This window comes from Staurois parvus, unplaced genomic scaffold, assembly GCF_062004578.1.
Source record: "Staurois parvus isolate SC_StPar_1 unplaced genomic scaffold, SC_StPar_1.0 ptg000155l, whole genome shotgun sequence".
NCBI classification, from domain to species: Eukaryota; Metazoa; Chordata; class Amphibia; order Anura; family Ranidae; genus Staurois; species Staurois parvus.
The window spans coordinates 17,145,299-17,164,877 of NW_028317951.1; the positions used below are offsets into that span (position 1 = coordinate 17,145,299).

Here is a 19,579-nt window from a genome sequence, read left to right on the forward strand (position 1 = left end):
GCTCTGATGATCTGTGTACATGTCCCATCTGAGGAATGCCGATTACCAGCTCTCCTCTCCTCTCGAGCTGTCAGCGTGACAGCTTGTGAGGAGAGAAATGCTGATAACTAGCATTTCCTTCTTTACATGCGATCAGCTGTGATTGGACAAAGCTGAGCAAAAGACAGAGCCGACGTCTTCGTCTCTTTCCATTGAGCGGTGATCCGCTGTGTCCCAGGGACACAGCGCACCAGTGATCGCCGCACTTTGCGCCCCCGGGGGTGCGCACACACGGCTAGGGTGGGAGAACGTCATATGACGTCCTCCCAGAACGAGAGAGCTGCCTTGCGCCTGTCATTTCCTTATATGGCGGGCGGGCAGGAGTCAGTTAAAGAAACAAATTTCTTCTAGCTTTTATATTTGTTGTGGCTTCTATTTAATTCAGGCCTGTTACTGTTGGATAAAAAAATCAGGTGTCACGGGCAAAACTACCTAAAAAGAAATTTTTTTCAAGCTGAAATAAATCAGATTGGAGTGCTGCTGTAGTTAGGCAAAGCTAAATGTAAAAGTTAAAAAAATCAATTACACATCCAAAATATACAATGCCAGAATACAGTTTCGCTGACATTGTCTTTGAGAATCATACTGTTCTGCAACTCCACATATGGCTTAAATGCATCTCTCATACATGTAATTCAAATGATTGGTGTTTTTCCAGCCACATTACAGTATTTTTAAAACATTTTTCTTTTTTGCCTAATGTCCAATGTGGCAGTTCCCAGCTTCCCCTGGCCTTTTTGGCAATAGTTTGTCTATTAGTCATAAAAAATGGACATAATTTAACAGCAGAATTCACCCCCTATTGACTTAAACCAGATTTGCTGAACCTTCCACGTATCGAATATGCAGATATGTCCAATACTACCCAGAAGTTGACAGAACAGTAGAAGAGCGAAGAAAAGGTGATATATATATATATACAGTTGCAAGAAAAAGTATGTGAACCCCTTGGGATTACGTGGAGTTTTGCATGAATTGGGCATAAAATGTGCTCTGAACGTCATCTAAGTCACAACAATAGAAGAACACAGTCTGCTGAACATAATACTACACAAACATTAGATGTTGCCATGGTTTAATTGCACATAACATGTAAACATTCACAGTGCAGGGAGGAAAAAGTATGTGAAGCCCTAGTTTAATGACTTCTCCCAAAGCTAATTGGAGCCAGGAGTGAGCCAACCTTGACTCCAATCAGTGTGATGATATTGGATATGTTGCTGACAGCTGTCCTGCCCTTAAAAAACACACACCGGTTTTGGGTTTACTGGTTTCAAGAAGCACTGTCTGATGTGAACCATGTCTCGCAGAAAAGAGCTCTCAGAAGACCTACGATCAAGAATTGTTGACTTGCATGAAGCTGGAAAGGGTTACAAAAGTATCTCCAAAAGCCTTGATGTTCATGTGTCCACAATAAGACAGACTGTCTACAAATGGAGAAAGTTTAGCACTGTTGCTACTCTCCCTAGGCTTGGTCGTCCTGTAAAAATGACTGCAAGAGCACAGCGCAGAATGCTGCATGAGGTAAAGAAGAATCCCAGAGTGTCAGCTAAAGACCTACAGAAATCTCTGGCACATGCTAACATTTTTGTTGACACATCTACAATAAGGAAAACATTAAACAAGAATGGAGTACATTCGGAGGACACCACGGAGGAAGCCATTGCTGTCCAAAAAGAATATTGCAGCACGTTTGAAGTTTGCAAAAGAGCACCTGGATGTTCCACAGCACTACTGGCAGAATATACTGTGGACAGATGAAACCAAGATTGAGTTGTTTGGGAAGAACACACAACACTATGTGTGGAGAAAAAAAGGCGCAGCACAGCAACATCAAAACCTCATCCCCACTGTAAAACATGGTGGAGGGAGCATCATGGTTTGCGGCTGCTTTGCTGCCTCAGGGCCTGGACGGATTGTTGTCATTGATGGGAAAATGAATTCCAGAGTTTATCAAGACATTTTGCAGGAAAACGTACGACCATCTGTCCGCCAACTGAAGCTCCGCAGAGGATGGGTGATGCAACAGGACAATGACCCAAAGCATACAAGTAATTCAACAAAACAATGGCTGCAACAGCACAGAATATGCCTTCTGGAGTGGCCCAGTCAGAGTCCTGACCTCAACCCGATTGAAATGCTGTGGCATGACCTTAAGAGAGCGATTCACACCAGACATCCCAAGAATATTGCTACACTGAAACAGTTTTGTGAAGAGGAGTGGTCCAAAATTACTCCAGATCTTTGTGCAGGTCTGATCTGCAACTACAGGAAACGTTTGGTTGAGGTTATTGCTGCCAAAGGAGGGTCAACCAGTTATTAAGTCCAAAGGTTCACATACTTTTTCCTCCCTGCACTGTGAATGTTTACATGTTATGTGCAATTAAACCATGGCAACATCTAATGTTTGTGTAGTATTATGTTCAGCAGATTGTGTTCTTCTATTGTTGTGACTTAGATGACATTCAGAGCACATTTTATGCCCAATTCATGCAAAACTCCATGTAATCCCAAGGGGTTCACATACTTTTTCTTGCAACTGTATATATATATATATATATATATATATATATATACTGGGTGAACCCATTGCTTTGCCCTGTATGTGCAAAGCACATGTTCAGTTTAAAGTGATCTTAGACTCTGGTTTAAGAAAAATATTCTATTCTAAATTTTCTACGTATATATTCTTAATTCAAAAAAGTACCAGATTTCTTTTTTTGTTGCTGTTTTGATATGACTTACTTTCATAGGGCAGCTACATGTATTCTCCAAGGTCCCACTGTATGTTGGAACGTAGCCACCTTCTCTTGCTCTCTTCCATGATGGACTGTGGAGTATAGGTTATGGACCATGAGGTTTGTAGTGTGCATAGAGCAGTCCACTGACTGCAACTAATGTGCACTGCTCATTTCTAACAAATGCAAGTGAAGGGGAGAAAGCGGGGTCAGGTTGTTTGTGGAGGACCTTACAAGGAGGCAAAATAACACGATAAGAAAACATTTAATGAAAAAATGGATTATAGGGCTATTAAGTAGTGGGTGTGTATGGATTATTTTTGAAGAATACGGATCAGTAAATTCAGTAATGGCAGCCTCCATTAATCTCTCCTGACAATGTTCATTTATAGCAAAACTAAAGTTACTTTCTTGCTTATCCATTGAGGGACATAGGAATTCAGAAACAGTTGGATTATATTGTTTCCTACAGGAGATTAGGACACTGGCCAATAGAAAAATTGTAAATCCCTATTTAAAGTGTCATTAAACCCAGACTATGAAAACTTTGATTACATGCTATATAAAAGAGTGTACATGCTCACAAAACCACTAAAGGATTCACTTTGTGTAGAATGAAATATACCTGGTTGATCCTGCCTTCAGCTGTCCCTCCCATTTTCTCTCTGTCCACATTGCAACCTGAGAGTGTAGACCACCTAGTGTCCTCTACTGAGCATGCTCAATTTCAGTTCCCTTCTAAGCTATTAATTTCCTCCTTTTTTTTATCTGTGCAGCTCACATGACTATAGAGTCACATATGTGAACGTATACACAGTGGTAAATAACATGCCCCTCCTCCATGCCCTCCTTTTGCTAAACACTATGGGGGTGGGATATAATATGCTGATTGACTGCATTCTCTAAAAAAAACTCACAAAAAAGCTTAGTTTTACTAGAAATCAGTATTTAATATATCAAATGTATTTTCTCATACCTGTAAAGTAAACAAAGACCCTTGGATGCAGATGCTGTCTGAACAAAATGAAAGCTAGTGTCAATCATCTTTGACTCTGCCTACACCATATTAATGCACAGAAATACACATTAGATGTTCAATAAAGATTTATAGGGAGCTATAAAACAGTTTTTGATATTTATAATTTAATTTGAATTGCTCTGAAACAGGGATTTTTAGTCATGTGACTGGTACAGTACCACTCAGGGCTGGCCAGGCAGACTCATGGTGTAGTAATAGAAACCCCTCCCAAGGATCTTTCCCTGCAGATGCCAAAGAACAGGGAGAGATTGTGTTACCTCACAGCAACGTTGCAGGAATAAGGTACTTAAAAGATTTTTAAAAATATACAGTCGTATTATATATATATATGCTTTATGTGAATGAATTATGCCAGTTACCACTTCTCTGTTTAAGCGCTCCTCTACACTGCATACCTCCGTTTTTTTGACAAGGTCTTGAGAGTCTGGACATCTTTTCTTCAACTCTGTTCAAAAAGTCTAGCTTTTTTGGTAGCCTACTTTGCTATACGGATTTTTTTCTGACTGCTGCTATCTGTTAACATTTCTTGTGGTTCCTAGGTACAAGCAACTTACTTCTGAGAGTGAGAGCGCCTAATAATTAGATATGGTGCACAATACAGATGGTTTTTCTTCTGACCTTTTTAAAAGCAGAGGAGTGATTTCTAACATATTTGCCTGATATGAAGCTTGATCGGTGGACTTTTGTGTCCTTTAACTTTTGCTACCAGCATCTTGAGCTTAGGGAGTTTGACTAATTTCCAATAGCATAGATATTGAAAGCTGCTATTTTCTTCCAGAAAATTAAGACTGCTGTTAAAACCCACCAGGTGTGCTAGGTATTACCAAGGGATGGAAAGCCACAAGAGCATTACTACCACAAAGATGAAAAAAACTGCTTCACTTTCATGTCACTTGCCCTAGTTAGCCTTGTTTTTGCTTTCCACCCATTGTAATACTACAACTACTCCCAACATTAACTACGCAAGCCAGCTGGGACTTCCAGGATCAAGCACAGCTGGAGAGTTTTGTTGCCAAGACCCGCTTTCCTAGGCTTTTCTTGGGTGGGCTGCAAAATGTGTAATATTTACATGTTCATGGGCCGTGTCCTACTTGAAACATGATGTAATAAGAATAGCGTTGCCAGATTTCTGAAGGCAGCAAATACATCTTAATGGTTTTGGATCCTGGGCTTGATTTCAACCATAGGAGGTTCTATACCCATTAGAAAGATATTGAGGTTAATTTACTAAAACTAGAGAGTGCAAAATCTGGTGCAGCGGTGCATGGTAGCCAATCAACTTCTAACTTCAGCTTGTTCAATCAGCTTCCAGGTTTTACTGTCAAAGAATAATTGGTTATTATGCAGAGCGGCACCAAATTTTGTACTCTCCAATTTTAATAAATCAACCCCAGTGTCTGTCAACTTTTTTCCTTGCTCTATTTCTGCTCTTTTGAGGATGCTGTGGTTTATTTTCCATGTTACTATTTATGTGACCCTTTTCTGGGTTGAAATCTAGCTTATATACAGTTGTAGCCCTTACTATGTTTATGAATACACCTTACCTTAAGTGTGGACATTCAGACAGCTAAAGGGAATCTTCTAGCTCACTTTACTTTTTTACCAATGGAACTAAAACATAACAATAGTTGTCAGAATAAGGGCAGCAGTTAAAGTGGTTGTAAAAACCCCTCTGTGTGCAGCAGTGCCCCAAGCCTCTCTAATACTTACCTGAGCCCCTTCTCAATCCAGCAATGTGCACAAGAGCCTTGGCTCTCCGCAGACTCTTCCTCCTCATTGGCTGAGACAGCAATGGGAGCCATTGGCTCCCACTGCTATCAATCACAGCCAATGAGCCAATGAAGAGAGAGAGGAAATGGGGCCGAGACACTGCTCTGCGTGTGAATGGACACACAGAACAGCAGCTCGGTAGCAAGCCTGCTTGGGTGCCCCCATCGCAAGCTGCTTGCTCTGGGGGTACTCAGTGGTGGTGGGGGAGCTAGGAGTGCTGGCAGCTGACCTGAGAAGAGGAGGATTGGGGCTGCTTTGTGCAAAATCACTGCGCATAGCAGGCAAGTATAACAGGTTTCTATTTTAATGGTCTTTAAAATCATTTTAACTTCAATTTTAAAGCTCAAAGTAAAAGTTGTATTTCTGCAAAACTGTTTTGTTTGAATCTAAGAATGTTAACAGGTGGTAGTCAGGTGGGACTCTTGTTAATGATGCTATTTTGTGGGTCATCCTCCAGGTAAGTGCCTACATATATTTTACAAAGGAAAGGACCATACTGTAGGTGTGTGGACCCCAGGTAGCCATCTAAGGGGGATTTGAGTGTCTACACTTGACTTTTCCTAGTGAATCGCTATTTTTATTGAGAGAAAGACTAACCCCAGGGATGTCTGTAGAGTGCTTTTACACTCTCCCCCATTTCCATAAGCATGCATGTTAGCAGGTGTGAGGGATTTTTTTTTTGCAAGCTGTAGGCAGTTTGATCTTTTATGAACTGGTGACCAAATCATGTCTGACTGGCACCTGGCTCACCCTCACAGCACACCCTAAGGTCCCATTCACACATGTACTGTGCCTTGTGATGGTTTGTGCGGCTGGAGCTGTCTGCTACTCTATAGGAACATAGCATCTGTGCGAACACAACCACAGGTCCTAATTTGACAGGTGTGTAGGCATGGGTGAGTGGCCCTGAATGCACACGGTTTGTGTTTGGGGTCATACATCTGTACCCACATGTCTGTCATATTAGGACCTGCAGTTGTGTTCATACAGCTCTTTCTCCATAGCATAACTAATGCTGTCTGCACACAGCTGCAGGTGGCTCCAGCCTCATAAACAAACTACTGAACCACACTTTACAGGCCACAGCGCAGATGTGAATGAGCCCCAATACCTCATTTACACACAAAGCTTTCTTTTGTAATTCAACACATTTTAATCTTTTAGATTTAGTAAAAATATTGTAAGTTTTGTTATGTTTGTATCCGATAATCATGACTTAGTGTATTTTTTGTGAAATTATTGCTTTAGTTGGAGGTCCTGTCAGGTAGGCTGTATGTGGCCTGTGATTTCTAACAGCTGGAGTGCATGCATGTGGATGGGAAATGGCTGCAGGAGATCAGGAGCACTGATATATAGTACAACATGGCAGGAAAAATAAAGTTTAAAACTATTTTGTAAAGACAGTTGTTTATGCTACACTGAGCTTTAGCAAACTAAGGGGCTGATTTACTAGAAACAAATAAAGTGCTCACTTTGCAAGGGAAGTTGCAGTTTGCAAGAGACTTTTCCCCAGAGCTTAGTAAATGAGGTGAAGCTCTGTTAACTGCCATCTTCCAATCGTGTTTAAGCAAAAACACAGTTTTTTTTATTCCTTTGACATGGTTGGGTATTTTTTGCAAAGTAACAGTACACTGCTTTCACTAAGCTCTGGGGATAATCCCCTTACAAAGTGCAACTTCCCTTTGCAAAGTAAACAGCCTATTTAGTAAATCAACATCTAAAAGTAATTCATTTATAGTTTGCATCTACTGTAATTCAGCAAGTGATGTTCAGAAATATCATAATTCTACCTCACCTGAAAAGATTCACCCAAACTGCCCAATTTATGTGGAATTGTTCAAGTCACCTTTTAAGAAAAAAATTGCATGATGCGTATGTCAATAGTGACAATTATTGCCCCGAAACCTCAAATACATAGCTGTCTTTGCGCAGTTTTTAGAATGATGCCAGTGCCTGGAGAAAAGGAGAAGAATGCACAATAAGAGCGAGTTGGAGACAAGGAGATTTGTGTCTGAATCCTGCCATGATGTGTGAATGCACACAGTCTGCTGCTTCTTTCTGTGCTCTAATGGGAATCCTGATGTTTGCTGAGTGGATGGCTGGACAAACTGTCCAAACAGAGCTGTGTTTGCCAACTGAGAACATATTGCAATCTCTGTGAGGCACACTATCATGCATTGAATGGCTCCTCTTGTGCTCTTTACTCTGACTGGAGAAAGGGAAATACATTTTCTCTTGGTCTAAAAGCTTCCCTGTTAGTTATGTGTGAGAAGTTTAGCTTGAGAAAGAAGCTCAGTGAAATGCAACAAAAGTAGGCAGTATGCACAATGCTTTACCAAGTCTAAGCAGAGCCTATCATCTGTCTTTCTTTTAGGACAGTCTCTCTTGTGTGCTCAAGAGCCCTTTCCCCGTTCACTTCTTATCAGGCAAATATATAGATGTCTGGAGCTATGCTCTAGGCAGAATTGACTCCCTGGCTCCTAAATATATACTTGCACATACTTATGGAAATAAGTTTGAAAACAGTCCTTACCCTGTGCTGTACTTTACATACTCTTGCACTCACACTGGCAGTTTTTGTTTTATAATCAGATAGTACTTATTACATTTTTTTAGCATGGTTTAAAAAGCAAACAAACAAAAAAAGAATCAACATCTAAATAAAACATACAAACTAGCTGCATGTCAATTCTTCTACAGATCAGCAGTCGACATAAGCATCTTGATACACCAAAGTAGAACAACATAAAGGAGTTGGGGTAAGAGTACACAATGCAGTATACAAAGTATATCCATAAACTTCAAATGTCACACAGCCAGAGGAAGCTAGTGGGGTTTGCCTTTCTGAAAAAATGAGGAAGGGTTGTAACAGCGCAAACACTGCAAAGTCCTGGGAAATGGTAGTATGGGTGATGGTGGTATTAGTGGCTACTGTATGAAGAGCGTAGGATTCCGTGTGGCACTGAGGGCAAGGCTTCCAAATAGGCTGTAGCAACTTCTGTAGATGAGAAAAGGAGAGAAGCGCCTCTAAGTGCAATAAGTCTTTTAATTCAAGTCTAAATGTAGAAACACTCACATGTGTGAAGTAATCATCAGCTTAAAAACCGTGGTTAACAATAGTTAACGGTGGGGTGGTAACCCGGGTGAAGAGCCGTCATCTTAAGCTTGAAAAAGGAGTGCACTTCCGCCTTCCACGGCCAGTGCATGCTCCGAAACGCGTCGCAGTGCACCCTGGGATCTGACGTCATCATGGCCACGCCGCCGCTACGTTCCAGCGTGCGTTCCATCCGGCTCTGAGGGAACACGTGCATGCCGGCCGGCCTCACCGCTGTTCCCCTCCAGCCACCACTCTGTTCCAGCTGAGAGCTGACCTCCCCACATCGCAGTAAGATGACGGCTCTTCACCCGGGTTACCACCCCACCGTTAACTATTGTTAAGCACGGTTTTTAAGCTTATGATTACTTCACACATGTGAGTGTTTCTACATTTAGACTTGAATTAAAAGACTTATTGCACTTAGAGGCGCTTCTCTCCTTTTTCTCATCTACGGGTTTGTCTTTCTGGCAGCTTGGTAGACACTGGCCAGAACCTGGCACCAACCATTTCTGAACTTCGCTGAGGTCAAACAGCGGCTTATTGGGACCATGTTTCCCGAGAAACTCACTTTCATCCTAACGGATACCCTTGCTACGTTCCTGAAGATTTGGGACTCGTAGATTACTTTTAGCGATCAATTCGGCCTTTACCGCTCTTTGCTATCTATATTACTTCTCAGGTAGCCTGAGTGGTTTGTACAGCAGACTGGATCGTACTGGAAACCTTCCCTCTTCCCCTCTCTTCCCCCCAGGCAAATTTCCTTCTCTCCAAGTCTCTCTGCTCCCTTTTTCTCTAACTACAGGCCATTGTAGACTACAGGTGGCTACTCTTCATTTTCCACCTCCCCTTTTCTGGTGTCCTGTTTTTTTTCTGGATGTTTATGCTTTGTCCCTTTCCCTCCTTTCTGCTCTAGCTCAAGTGGAAGTGTTTTGGACAATATGCCCTTCTCCTGGAAAGCCTCTTACAGTTGCAAGAAAAAGTATGTGAACCCCTTGGGATTACGTGGAGTTTTGCATGAATTGGGCATAAAATGTGCTCTGAACGTCATCTAAGTCACAACAATAGAAGAACACAGTCTGCTGAACATAATACTACACAAACATTAGATGTTGCCATGGTTTCATTGCACATAACATGTAAACATTCACAGTGCAGGGAGGAAAAAGTATGTGAACCTTTGGACTTAATAACTGGTTAACCCTCCTTTGGCAGCAATAACCTCAACCAAACGTTTCCTGTAGTTGCAGATCAGACCTGCACAAAGATCTGGAGTCATTTTGGACCACTCCTCTTCACAAAACTGTTTCAGTGTAGCAATATTCTTGGGATGTCTGGTGTGAATCGCTCTCTTAAGGTCATGCCACAGCATTTCAATCGGGTTGAGGTCAGGACTCTGACTGGGCCACTCCAGAAGGCGTATTCTGTGCTGTTGCAGCCATTGTTTTGTTGAATGACTTGTATGCTTTGGGTCATTGTCCTGTTGCATCACCCATCCTCTGCGGAGCTTCAGTTGGCGGACAGATGGTCGTACGTTTTCCTGCAAAATGATTTGATAAACTCTGGAATTCATTTTCCCATCAATGACAACAATCCGTCCAGGCCCTGAGGCAGCAAAGCAGCCCCAAACCATGATGCTCCCTCCGCCATGTTTCACAGTGGGGATGAGGTTTTGATGTTGGTGTGCTGGGCCTTTTTTTCTCCACACATAGTGTTGTGTGTTCTTCCCAAACAACTCAATCTTGGTTTCATCTGTCCACAGTATATTTTGCCAGTAGTGCTGTGGAACATCCAGGTGCTCTTTTGCAAACTTCAAACGTGCTGCAATATTCTTTTTCAACGGCAATGGCTTCCTCCGTGGTGTCCTCCCATGTACTCCATTCTTGTTTAATGTTTTCCTTATTGTAGATGTGTCAGCAAAAATGTTAGCATGTGCCAGAGATTTCTGTAGGTCTTTAGCTGACACTCTGGGATTCTTCTTTACCTCATGCAGCATTCTGCGCTGTGCTCTTGCAGTCATTTTTACAGGATGACCGCGCCTAGGGAGAGTAGCAACAGTGCTAAACTTTCTCCATTTGTAGACAGTCTGTCTTACCGTGGACACATGAACATCAGGGCTTTTGGAGATACTTTTGTAACCCTTTCCAGCTTCATGCAAGTCAACAATTCTTGATCGTAGGTCTTCTGAGAGCACTTTTCTGTGAGGCATGGTTCACATCAGACAGTGCTTCTTGAAACCAGTAAACCCAAAACAGGTGTGTGTTTCTTAAGGGTAGGACAGCTGTCAGCAACACATCCAATATCATCACACTGATTGGAGTCAAGGTTGGCTCACTCCTGGCTCCAATTAGCTCTGGGAGAAGTCATTAAGCTAGGGCCTCACATACTTTTTCCTCCCTGCACTGTGAATATTTACATGTTATGTGCAATTAAATCATGGCAACATCTAATGTTTGTGTAGTATTATGTTCAGCAGACTGTGTTCTTCTATTGTTGTGACTTAGATGACGTTCAGAGCACATTTTATGCCCAATTCATGCAAAACTCCACGTAATCCCAAAGTGTTCACATACTTTTTCTTGCAACTGTATGCCATGTCGAGGCTGGCTTTGTGCATTTATAAATCTTCAACTCATTTATGATGAATCCTTGTGCATTGCTCTTGTGCCAAGATGAGTTTGCTACTGTGTACCTGCCTCTGTCATACCTTACCTTACTCCCAGTACTACATATTATATGCAAACAGATTTGTGTATTTTGTATAAAAACTTTAAAACCCAGGAAAAAATTTTCGTGAAACAAATGTCTACACAGGAGAACCCCTAAAGGGCAGATAAAGATACAAAGATGTATATTCAGCACCAGAAAACATCCAGGATCATCAAAAATTAGTGTAGCAGAGGATAAGACAAGTCAACTAAGTACTGTATTTATAGGGAAGGAGAGTCCAACAAGTAGGATGATAACCAAACAGACTATACTTTTTGACATTTTCTTGGACAGCTCTATGCTGATAAGTTAGTTTTTCTCTCTCTAGTATGGCATTGGAAGTATTTCTCCATTGTAGAAAGTTAGGAGGACACACTAGCAGTTTTAGCCATGCCACCCCTTGGTCCAGTTTGTTTGTGTAGTGTGAATGTTCTGAACCTTTCCCAGAAATGCTTAAGTGTATTATGCACAGGATCACTTGGAAGAGGTGATCCCAGGCACAATTTTCCTGTGGTCTGGTACAGTTCAGTATGCCAGATCAGAGCTAAATTGATTACCGCCAGTTTCTTAATGTGAGAACTGCCAGTAATTCTTTAGGAATCTGTCACTGTCATAGCAATGGGTTTAAACAGTGGCAGTAGTAAGAACTACCTGAATTTTCAGCACATTTTGGTAATTTTACCATCATTGGCACAAATCTTGCATGAATTAGGCAGGTTGTTCTTAACGGAACTGCCAATAAAAATCGATCCTTAGGACTATTTTGAATTAGTAAGAGTATGTTATAATTATTTTTTCATTCATGTAAAAACATATGCAGATAATCATAACAGAATAATCTGGACTGAAATGGAACCGTTATATGCTAATCTTTAGTTGCCTGCTATGATGTGTTCTGCAAATGGGTAGGTTGCAGGGACTTTTTGATATCCAGCAGGCTATCATCTGTTAGCTTATTGGTTCAGTAGGCCCCATTGCCAGGGTTCCAGCATGAGATACAGTATGAAAGTAGGTCTGGCACAAGTGAGGGTGCAGGTGAAGGATGCAATAAACACACATGATGACATTTAGGGGTCAGTGAGGTCGATTGCTACCTGTGACTGACTGAAGTGCCTGTTAGAGAGGCAGCAGAATGTGATGTGTTGTCCAGAATTAGTGTCACCAAGAATATGTTTAATTTGGTGTCACCAAGAATGCTGTCTTACTGAGCATGGTGGGAAGAGCCCTTGTTGCACATGTTCTTTTTCAGAATATGTTTAGCTTCTGTAGAGCTTAATTTCTGCTGCATGCTTTCTCCACTATCTGCCCTTGTGAAGGCTCATGATATTAAAAACTCATGCTGGAGGTAAAGTTCAACTGTCAAGTATGAAGCAATGGTAATGCTACAATACCTGTTTATTTTTTATCTGTGTTATCTCTATAGGAAAAACACTGATAAACAAGAAACCGGTATAGGAATAGTATTGCAGAGTCTATATCTAGAACCGATAGCTAAGTTTTTGTTGTATTAAAGTTAAGAATGCATATTGATAGACAGTGTAATTTGTTTTAATTTTTTGCTGGCCAGCTGGTAAATGTGCTCGGAAATACATTTTGTTTTGTTTGCTGTGTCCAAAGCCCTTCAATGTGTACCTTGCTCTAAAGGCTATTTATAAATCTCCATTTTTGTTTGACTTGTTATGAGCTGAATCACCTAAGTTCACCTTACTGTAGGGACACCAGATCAGAGGTCACCTCACTGGATGGCTCTGCCTCTCCCCTTCTTGCCAGAGTATTACTTTTACTGTTGCAAGCGTCATAGTGTCAAATAAATGAAGTCCAACAGGGATAGTTAGGCCCATCTATAATGGTAACAGCGTGTGGCTGAGTCTGAGACCTTGCATGCTGCTGAAATCCAAGATTACTGTAAAATTGAGTGCCTCCTATATGAATGAGATTATTTGCCCATTTTTCAATTTTTTTGATACTGATCTGCTGGGTTGTCCTGGGTCTTTATAAAAATTTGCATCACTGCTTACTGTGATGAACACTTGTGTCCGACCACTGCCCTTCTCCCCAACTCGTGACAAAAGACTGGTCCACCTCACACCACGCTGTCACTCATGCAACAATGACACTCTCAGCCGCACCCTGCACAGAGATTTTTCCAGCTTGTGGAACCACAATTTAGGTGTCAACAGACTGAAAGCGATTGTCACTGGGTTAAGTTAACCGCTCCTTGACTGCCCTATAGCAGAACTACTGCTACAGGGCAGCAGGGCTGCGCAAAATCACAGATTTTGTATTTGTGGGTAGGGGGCCTGGCTGGTGATTCCCCGCTGGCACCCGGCAATCGCCGAATATCGCTGATGGGGAGAGGTCTGTATCTAAACAATACAGATCTCTCCTCTGTCAGCTCCAGCATTCTACTTTGTATTACTCTATATAGCAGAGCAATACAAAGCAGCGTGCTTACACAGTAAAGCACAGCACAAAGCAAAGAGTAAAACACACACAGTTAACCCTTTGATCACCCAAGATGTTAACCCCTTCCTGCCCAGTGTCATTAGTACAGTGTCAGTGCTTTTTATTAGCACTGATCACTGTATTAGTGTCACTTGGGATGTCAGTGGTAGTTAGTCAGTTCCTGCCCAGTGTCAGAATACCCACCGCAGTCCCACTATAAGTCACTGATCGCCACCATTACTAGTATAAAAAAAATTCCAGTATATAAACTGCCATTTGTAGATGCTATAACATTCATGTAAACCAATTAATTTACATGTATTGGGATTTTTTCTTAGCAAAGACATATAGCAGAATACATTTTGGCCTAAATTTATGATGAAATTTGATTTTTTAAATTTTTTTACTGGATGGTTTACAGCAAAAAGTCCAAAATATTGTGTTTTTTTTTTCAAAATTGTCAGTCTTTTTTTGTTTATAGCTCAAAAAATAAAAAACACTTAGGCGATCAAATACCACCAAAAGAAAGCTTTATTTGTGGGAAAAAAGGGACATAAATTTAATTTGGGTACAGTGTTACATGACCTCACAATTTTCAATTAAAATACCGCCGTGCCGTATCACTAAAAATGGCCTGGTCAGGAAGGGGGGTAAATCCTCTGGAGGGCAAGTGGTTAACTAAGAAATTAACCCTTTAAACTCCAAACTGCCACCAGGTAGCTTTAGGCCCATCAACCCTTCACAATAACAGTAATGACAAAAATTGTGTGTAGTGACAGTGTGTGTACACCACAGACAGGTATATTCAGAGATTATACTACAGTAGCAAGCTTCAAGAGACGGATATTCTTTTAATTTGCCTTAGCACATTTAGAAATTGTTTAACACTTTTCAAAATATTATTTAATAGCGAAAAGGGTAAAATGGTGCAAGTAAAATATTTACAAAAACAAAGATATTACAAAGTAACAAACAGAACAAGCAACAGCAAGACAAAGAGGTGAAAAAGGCAAATACTTGCAAAGTCCAAACAAGCAAGATGGTACACTGGCTCTCATATGACTTGACAGTTCCTTGGTTTGATGTTAAAATGAGAGCTGTCAACTTCAGGAGCAGTCTCCTTTTTCTCTGATATCAAGGGGGTGTTGTCAGAGACCATCTGACCAATTAAGCAGCTGAGGGGTGGCCACGGGAAGGTTACTGTGTTTATAACTATATCATGGCCCTCCCTTACATACCGTTTTATATTAATAATATCTTCCAATATGCACTGGATGCATTCTGGTAGATTATTGTTCAGCATTTTATTTTGTGTCCAGGGATACTAAACACAGGCTATCTCGGATAGCCCTGTCACCTAGGAGGTATTTGACTGCTATCTCGCTTTCTGTATACTATAGCTTAGTCATGTATGTTCTCGATTTGTTTGGTATGATATTCCCTATTCAAATATATACTTAATATTGATGTGTCTTGGTCCTGTCTGATTTTATGAATTGTAGTTTTTGAAATTTTTAGTTGGACCGGGGACCTACGAAAGGTCACCATAAGCCTGACTGCTTTATGATTCCCATTAGCTTTGGTTATGATATTTTACTGCATGCAATGTATCCCTAATGGGTTTTATTGCCTACACACCATGCATGATAGAACTGAAGGATTTTGTGATTGCTATATGATAGGTCAGAGAGAAGTGTTATTCTGTAGATTTTTATGGCCAGCAGAAATTAACAGACATCCTGCCAGGCCTGTGTGCTGAAGTCTACTGTCCCTAAGTTGAGATAACAGGCTCTTTGAAATGTGACTAGGTTAAGGCTATGGAGGTACAGTCCTAGCTATTTGGGGCTGCAGTGTGTAACTGTTCTACAAAACCGTCATAGCCAACCTATGATTCTCGAACAACATGGCGCGCCAGACAGCTTTTCGTGTGCCCAGTACGTGATACCAATACGCTTACATTTAGCTTGATTTGCCGATTTGCATTTGTTTTAGGGATTTAGGAAACTCCTTTTATATTCATACGGCAATCTATTTATTGGAGAGGATTAGAAATTTACAAGATCAGAGGATCCCCCCCAAATATTGATCAAAGATCTGTTATTGCTACTAATCATTCATATACAAATATATTTGACAACATTACATTCAAAGAGATATAAACTTCAGGCTACCTGTAAAGCAGATATGGGTGAAGCCTGGAAGTCAAATTTTTCCCTTTTTCCCATTCACTCTGGAACACAATGCAGGATATGTGCACGGAACATGGGTTTCCCACACCGCATGCCAAATGCACTTAGTGTGCAATCTGCAGATATAGATTCCTAATGACATCCCTAAAGCAGATCGCAAACGCAGTGAATTTGCCTTCACTGGAATGCATGGTACCACAGTACCATGTGATCTGGTTGCAGTGAGCTTTTAAAAGTAGTGCATACACTACTTTTGATGTGATCCAGTGCGATTTCAACCCATTCAAAGGAATGGGCTGATAAATCACATGTCACTGAATCACTCCGTGTTTCTGTGTAATTGTGGTGTGAAGCAGCCTTACAAAATGTAAATCAAATACTATGAGGTAGTGCTGATTAGCACCTCTTCAGTGGTTTTGATCAATGACTTCCTGACATCCTGAACTGTGTAATGATTCCTACAGAATTATCTCCAAACCTTTCCTGTTTTTTGCATTCATCTCACTAGTATCTGGAATTCAGGAGAAGGCTTTAAAGCTCTGTAAACATCATGGCTGAGAACTTGTTCATCCATGCAACGTGTTTCTTCCTTAGTAAAGCTGCTGAGAATGGCCTTGGCTAATCAGTCTTAAATGTCTCAGCGTATAAATTGTATATGTTTCTCTACTGTCTGGAATACATTGTTCCAAAATATACTGCATTACTGTGATTTACTTTTATAGAATTTTATAGAGTCTAAGACATCATTCACACAGACACTGGCAAACCAGCGCTTATATGTATTCTGCAGAAAATTCTAAAAGCATAAAATAGTATAAAGTGTTAAGCGAGCGCTAGATCATAAAAGCAGCTAATACACTAAAAGGAAAAAACATATATGCCTTCAAATAAATATATAAAAATAGTGCAGCGCTAGAGGTAATAAAACGAATAACTCCTATAAGAAATGCACAAGGACTAAGGGTGCGTTTAAACCATAAATATCTAAAATACTTAACAAGTTCACAATAAATAAATCAGAGAAACGCATGTTATTACCTCTAGCGCTGCACTATTTTTATTTAAATTCTAAAAGCATATCCAGTAAATGCATGTAATGATTTTTCAGTGGTGCCATTCACACTGATGGTTTACGTGCGTTAAGGTGCAGTCAGTTTAGTTGACTTGAGAAAGTAGAATTCTGTGTCCAGGTTCTGATTAGACACTCTAAGTGCATTTAATTGCTATTACAGTAAATGCAGCTAAACCTACTTTAAGTCAGTAACATCTAAACTCAAGAAAAAGTGATCTGGGAAGTATAATGGTTGTTTATACTTCCCAGATGATTTCTCCTGCACCTAAGGCCCCTTGCACCCTCAGTGTCTAGCCCCTGTGTGTGTGATCATGGTGTGTTAGTGCGCCTGGAAGTTACCCGTGCAATGTCAAGTCACACTGCAGCTGAACAGGGCTGAACATTGTACCGAGTGGTAATTGTGTTTTGGGGCCCTATGTGTTCAAGCACACATGCTTGTATTGCAGAACATCTGCCTTCCAGGCATTCGTCCCTGAATGATTTGGGCTCTAAAAGCGAGTGCCACTCATTACAGCATTCAGCCCTGTCAGCTGCAGTGTAGTAGACTCGTGCTATAGACTTTGACAGGCTGCAGGCAGTGGGGCTGGAGGCTGCACTTCACCCGGCGCCTCCCAGGTGCGAATTTTGCAAGGGGCCTAAGTCTTTACTAGTGTCTTTGTGTACTTAGTTTCAGTAAAGATGAATGTTGCTATTTTACCATCACTTTATATTCGATATACAGCATGTTCTGCATTTACTGTATTTATATCCTATGTTTGGGTTAAAGCGTGTATATATATATATATATATATATATATATATAAAAACGGTAATACTTTTTTTTTTTTGCCTTAGGTCCTGCAGAAGTTCCAATGATGTCTCCAAATGGGTCCATCCCTCCAATACATGTGCCTCCTGGTTACATCTCACAGGTACAAACACCTACCATTAGTAATAATGTCAAACTTCAGAAGTGACATGATGCACAGTAAATACCATAGAGTTTTTTTGTTACACTGAAGCAGTTCTTGGTATTGAAACTCAGTACTGTATTTTATTAGCATCGGTTGTTTTTAAAGTTAAACTCTAGACCAAGAGGTAAATACTCAGTTGAATTGCATATTATTTTGTTCTGTAAGACCTGAGATTTACATAGCCCAAGCAGACAGAACAGCCAGGTTGGTGACCTCACTTGTAGGCAGTTAAGCAATGTACTTGGTCACTCCAGTCCTAATATTAGACAGACTGATGATGGCTACATCTGATGACTGCTGTGGAAAGGCTCCGATAGGCTTGTTTTCCCTGACTATGTATCCTGACATTACTGTGGGTGGCTAGGTGTTTGTAAGTGTCATGAAATAACACCTCCTCTGCAGGTGGGAGGTTAGAACACAGTAACAGAGAAATCTACAGTTGTGACCAAAATTATTCAACCCCCAATGCTGTAAAGGGGTTTAGGGACTATAGTGTACATTTGGAATTGTATTCAGAATCAAATCCTACAAGGACGTTGTAACTACCCAAATGCAACTAAAATGACATCAATTGTTTATGTAATACAGTAGTAAATGGTTCTTATGTGGTTTCTTCATTGCCACAATTATTCAACCCCTTAAAGACTACCACTCTGAAGAACAGAGGTTCATACAGGTGCTTTCCATCAGGTATTGAAAACACCTGTGGATGTCACCGAGCAGCAATCAAGCATAATAAGCACCAATTAGGCAGCTTTAAAATGACTGTGATACTCAGCTCCTTCTAGACATTTACTGGTGTGGTTACAAACATGGTGAAGGCAAGAGAATGGTCCAGGAAGACAAGAGAAGAGGTGATTTCTCTTCACAGGAAGGGCAATGGCTATAAGAAGATTGCAAAGATGTTAAACATACCAAGAGACACCTTAGGAAGCATCATTCGCAAATTCAAGGCAAAGGGCACTGTTGAAACGCTACCTGGTCGTGGCAGAAAGAAGATGCTGACTTCGACTGCTGTGCGCTACCTGAAGCGTAGAGTGGAGAGAAGTCCCCGTGTGACTGCTGAGGAACTGAGAAAAGATTTGTCAGATGTGGGTACAGAAGTTTCAGCCCAGACAATAAGACGCACACTGCGTAATGAAGGCCTCCGTGCCAGAACTCCCAGGCGTACCCCCTTGCTGTCTCCAAAGAATAAGAAGAGTCGACTGCAGTATGCCAAAAGCCATGTGGACAAACCACAAAAGTTGTGGGATAGTGTTCTGTGGACTGATGAAACAAAATTAGAACTGTTTGGGCCCATGGATCAACGCTATGTTTGGAGGAGGAAGAACAAGGCCTATGATGAAAAGAACACCTTGCCTACTGTGAAGCATGGTGGAGGGTCAATCATGCTTTGGGGCTGTTTTGCTTCTGCAGGTACAGGGAAGCTTCAGCGTGTGCAAGGTACCATGAATTCTCTTCAGTACCAGGAGATATTGGATGGAAACGTGATGCAGTCCGTCACACACCTGAGGCTTGGGAGACGTTGGAC

General features: G+C 41.1%; 1 protein-coding gene across 1 annotated transcript in view; it reads left to right on the plus strand.

Moving 5' to 3' along the window:
• Window positions 1-19,579, plus strand: part of FNDC3B (fibronectin type III domain containing 3B) — a 413,185-nt gene that overhangs the window by 189,576 nt on the left and 204,030 nt on the right. Inside the window, exon 4 of the mRNA XM_089675519.1 lies at window positions 17,930-18,006. Within this exon, the coding sequence (XP_089531645.1) occupies window positions 17,930-18,006 (77 nt within the window). The remainder of the gene's footprint in view (window positions 1-17,929; window positions 18,007-19,579) is intronic.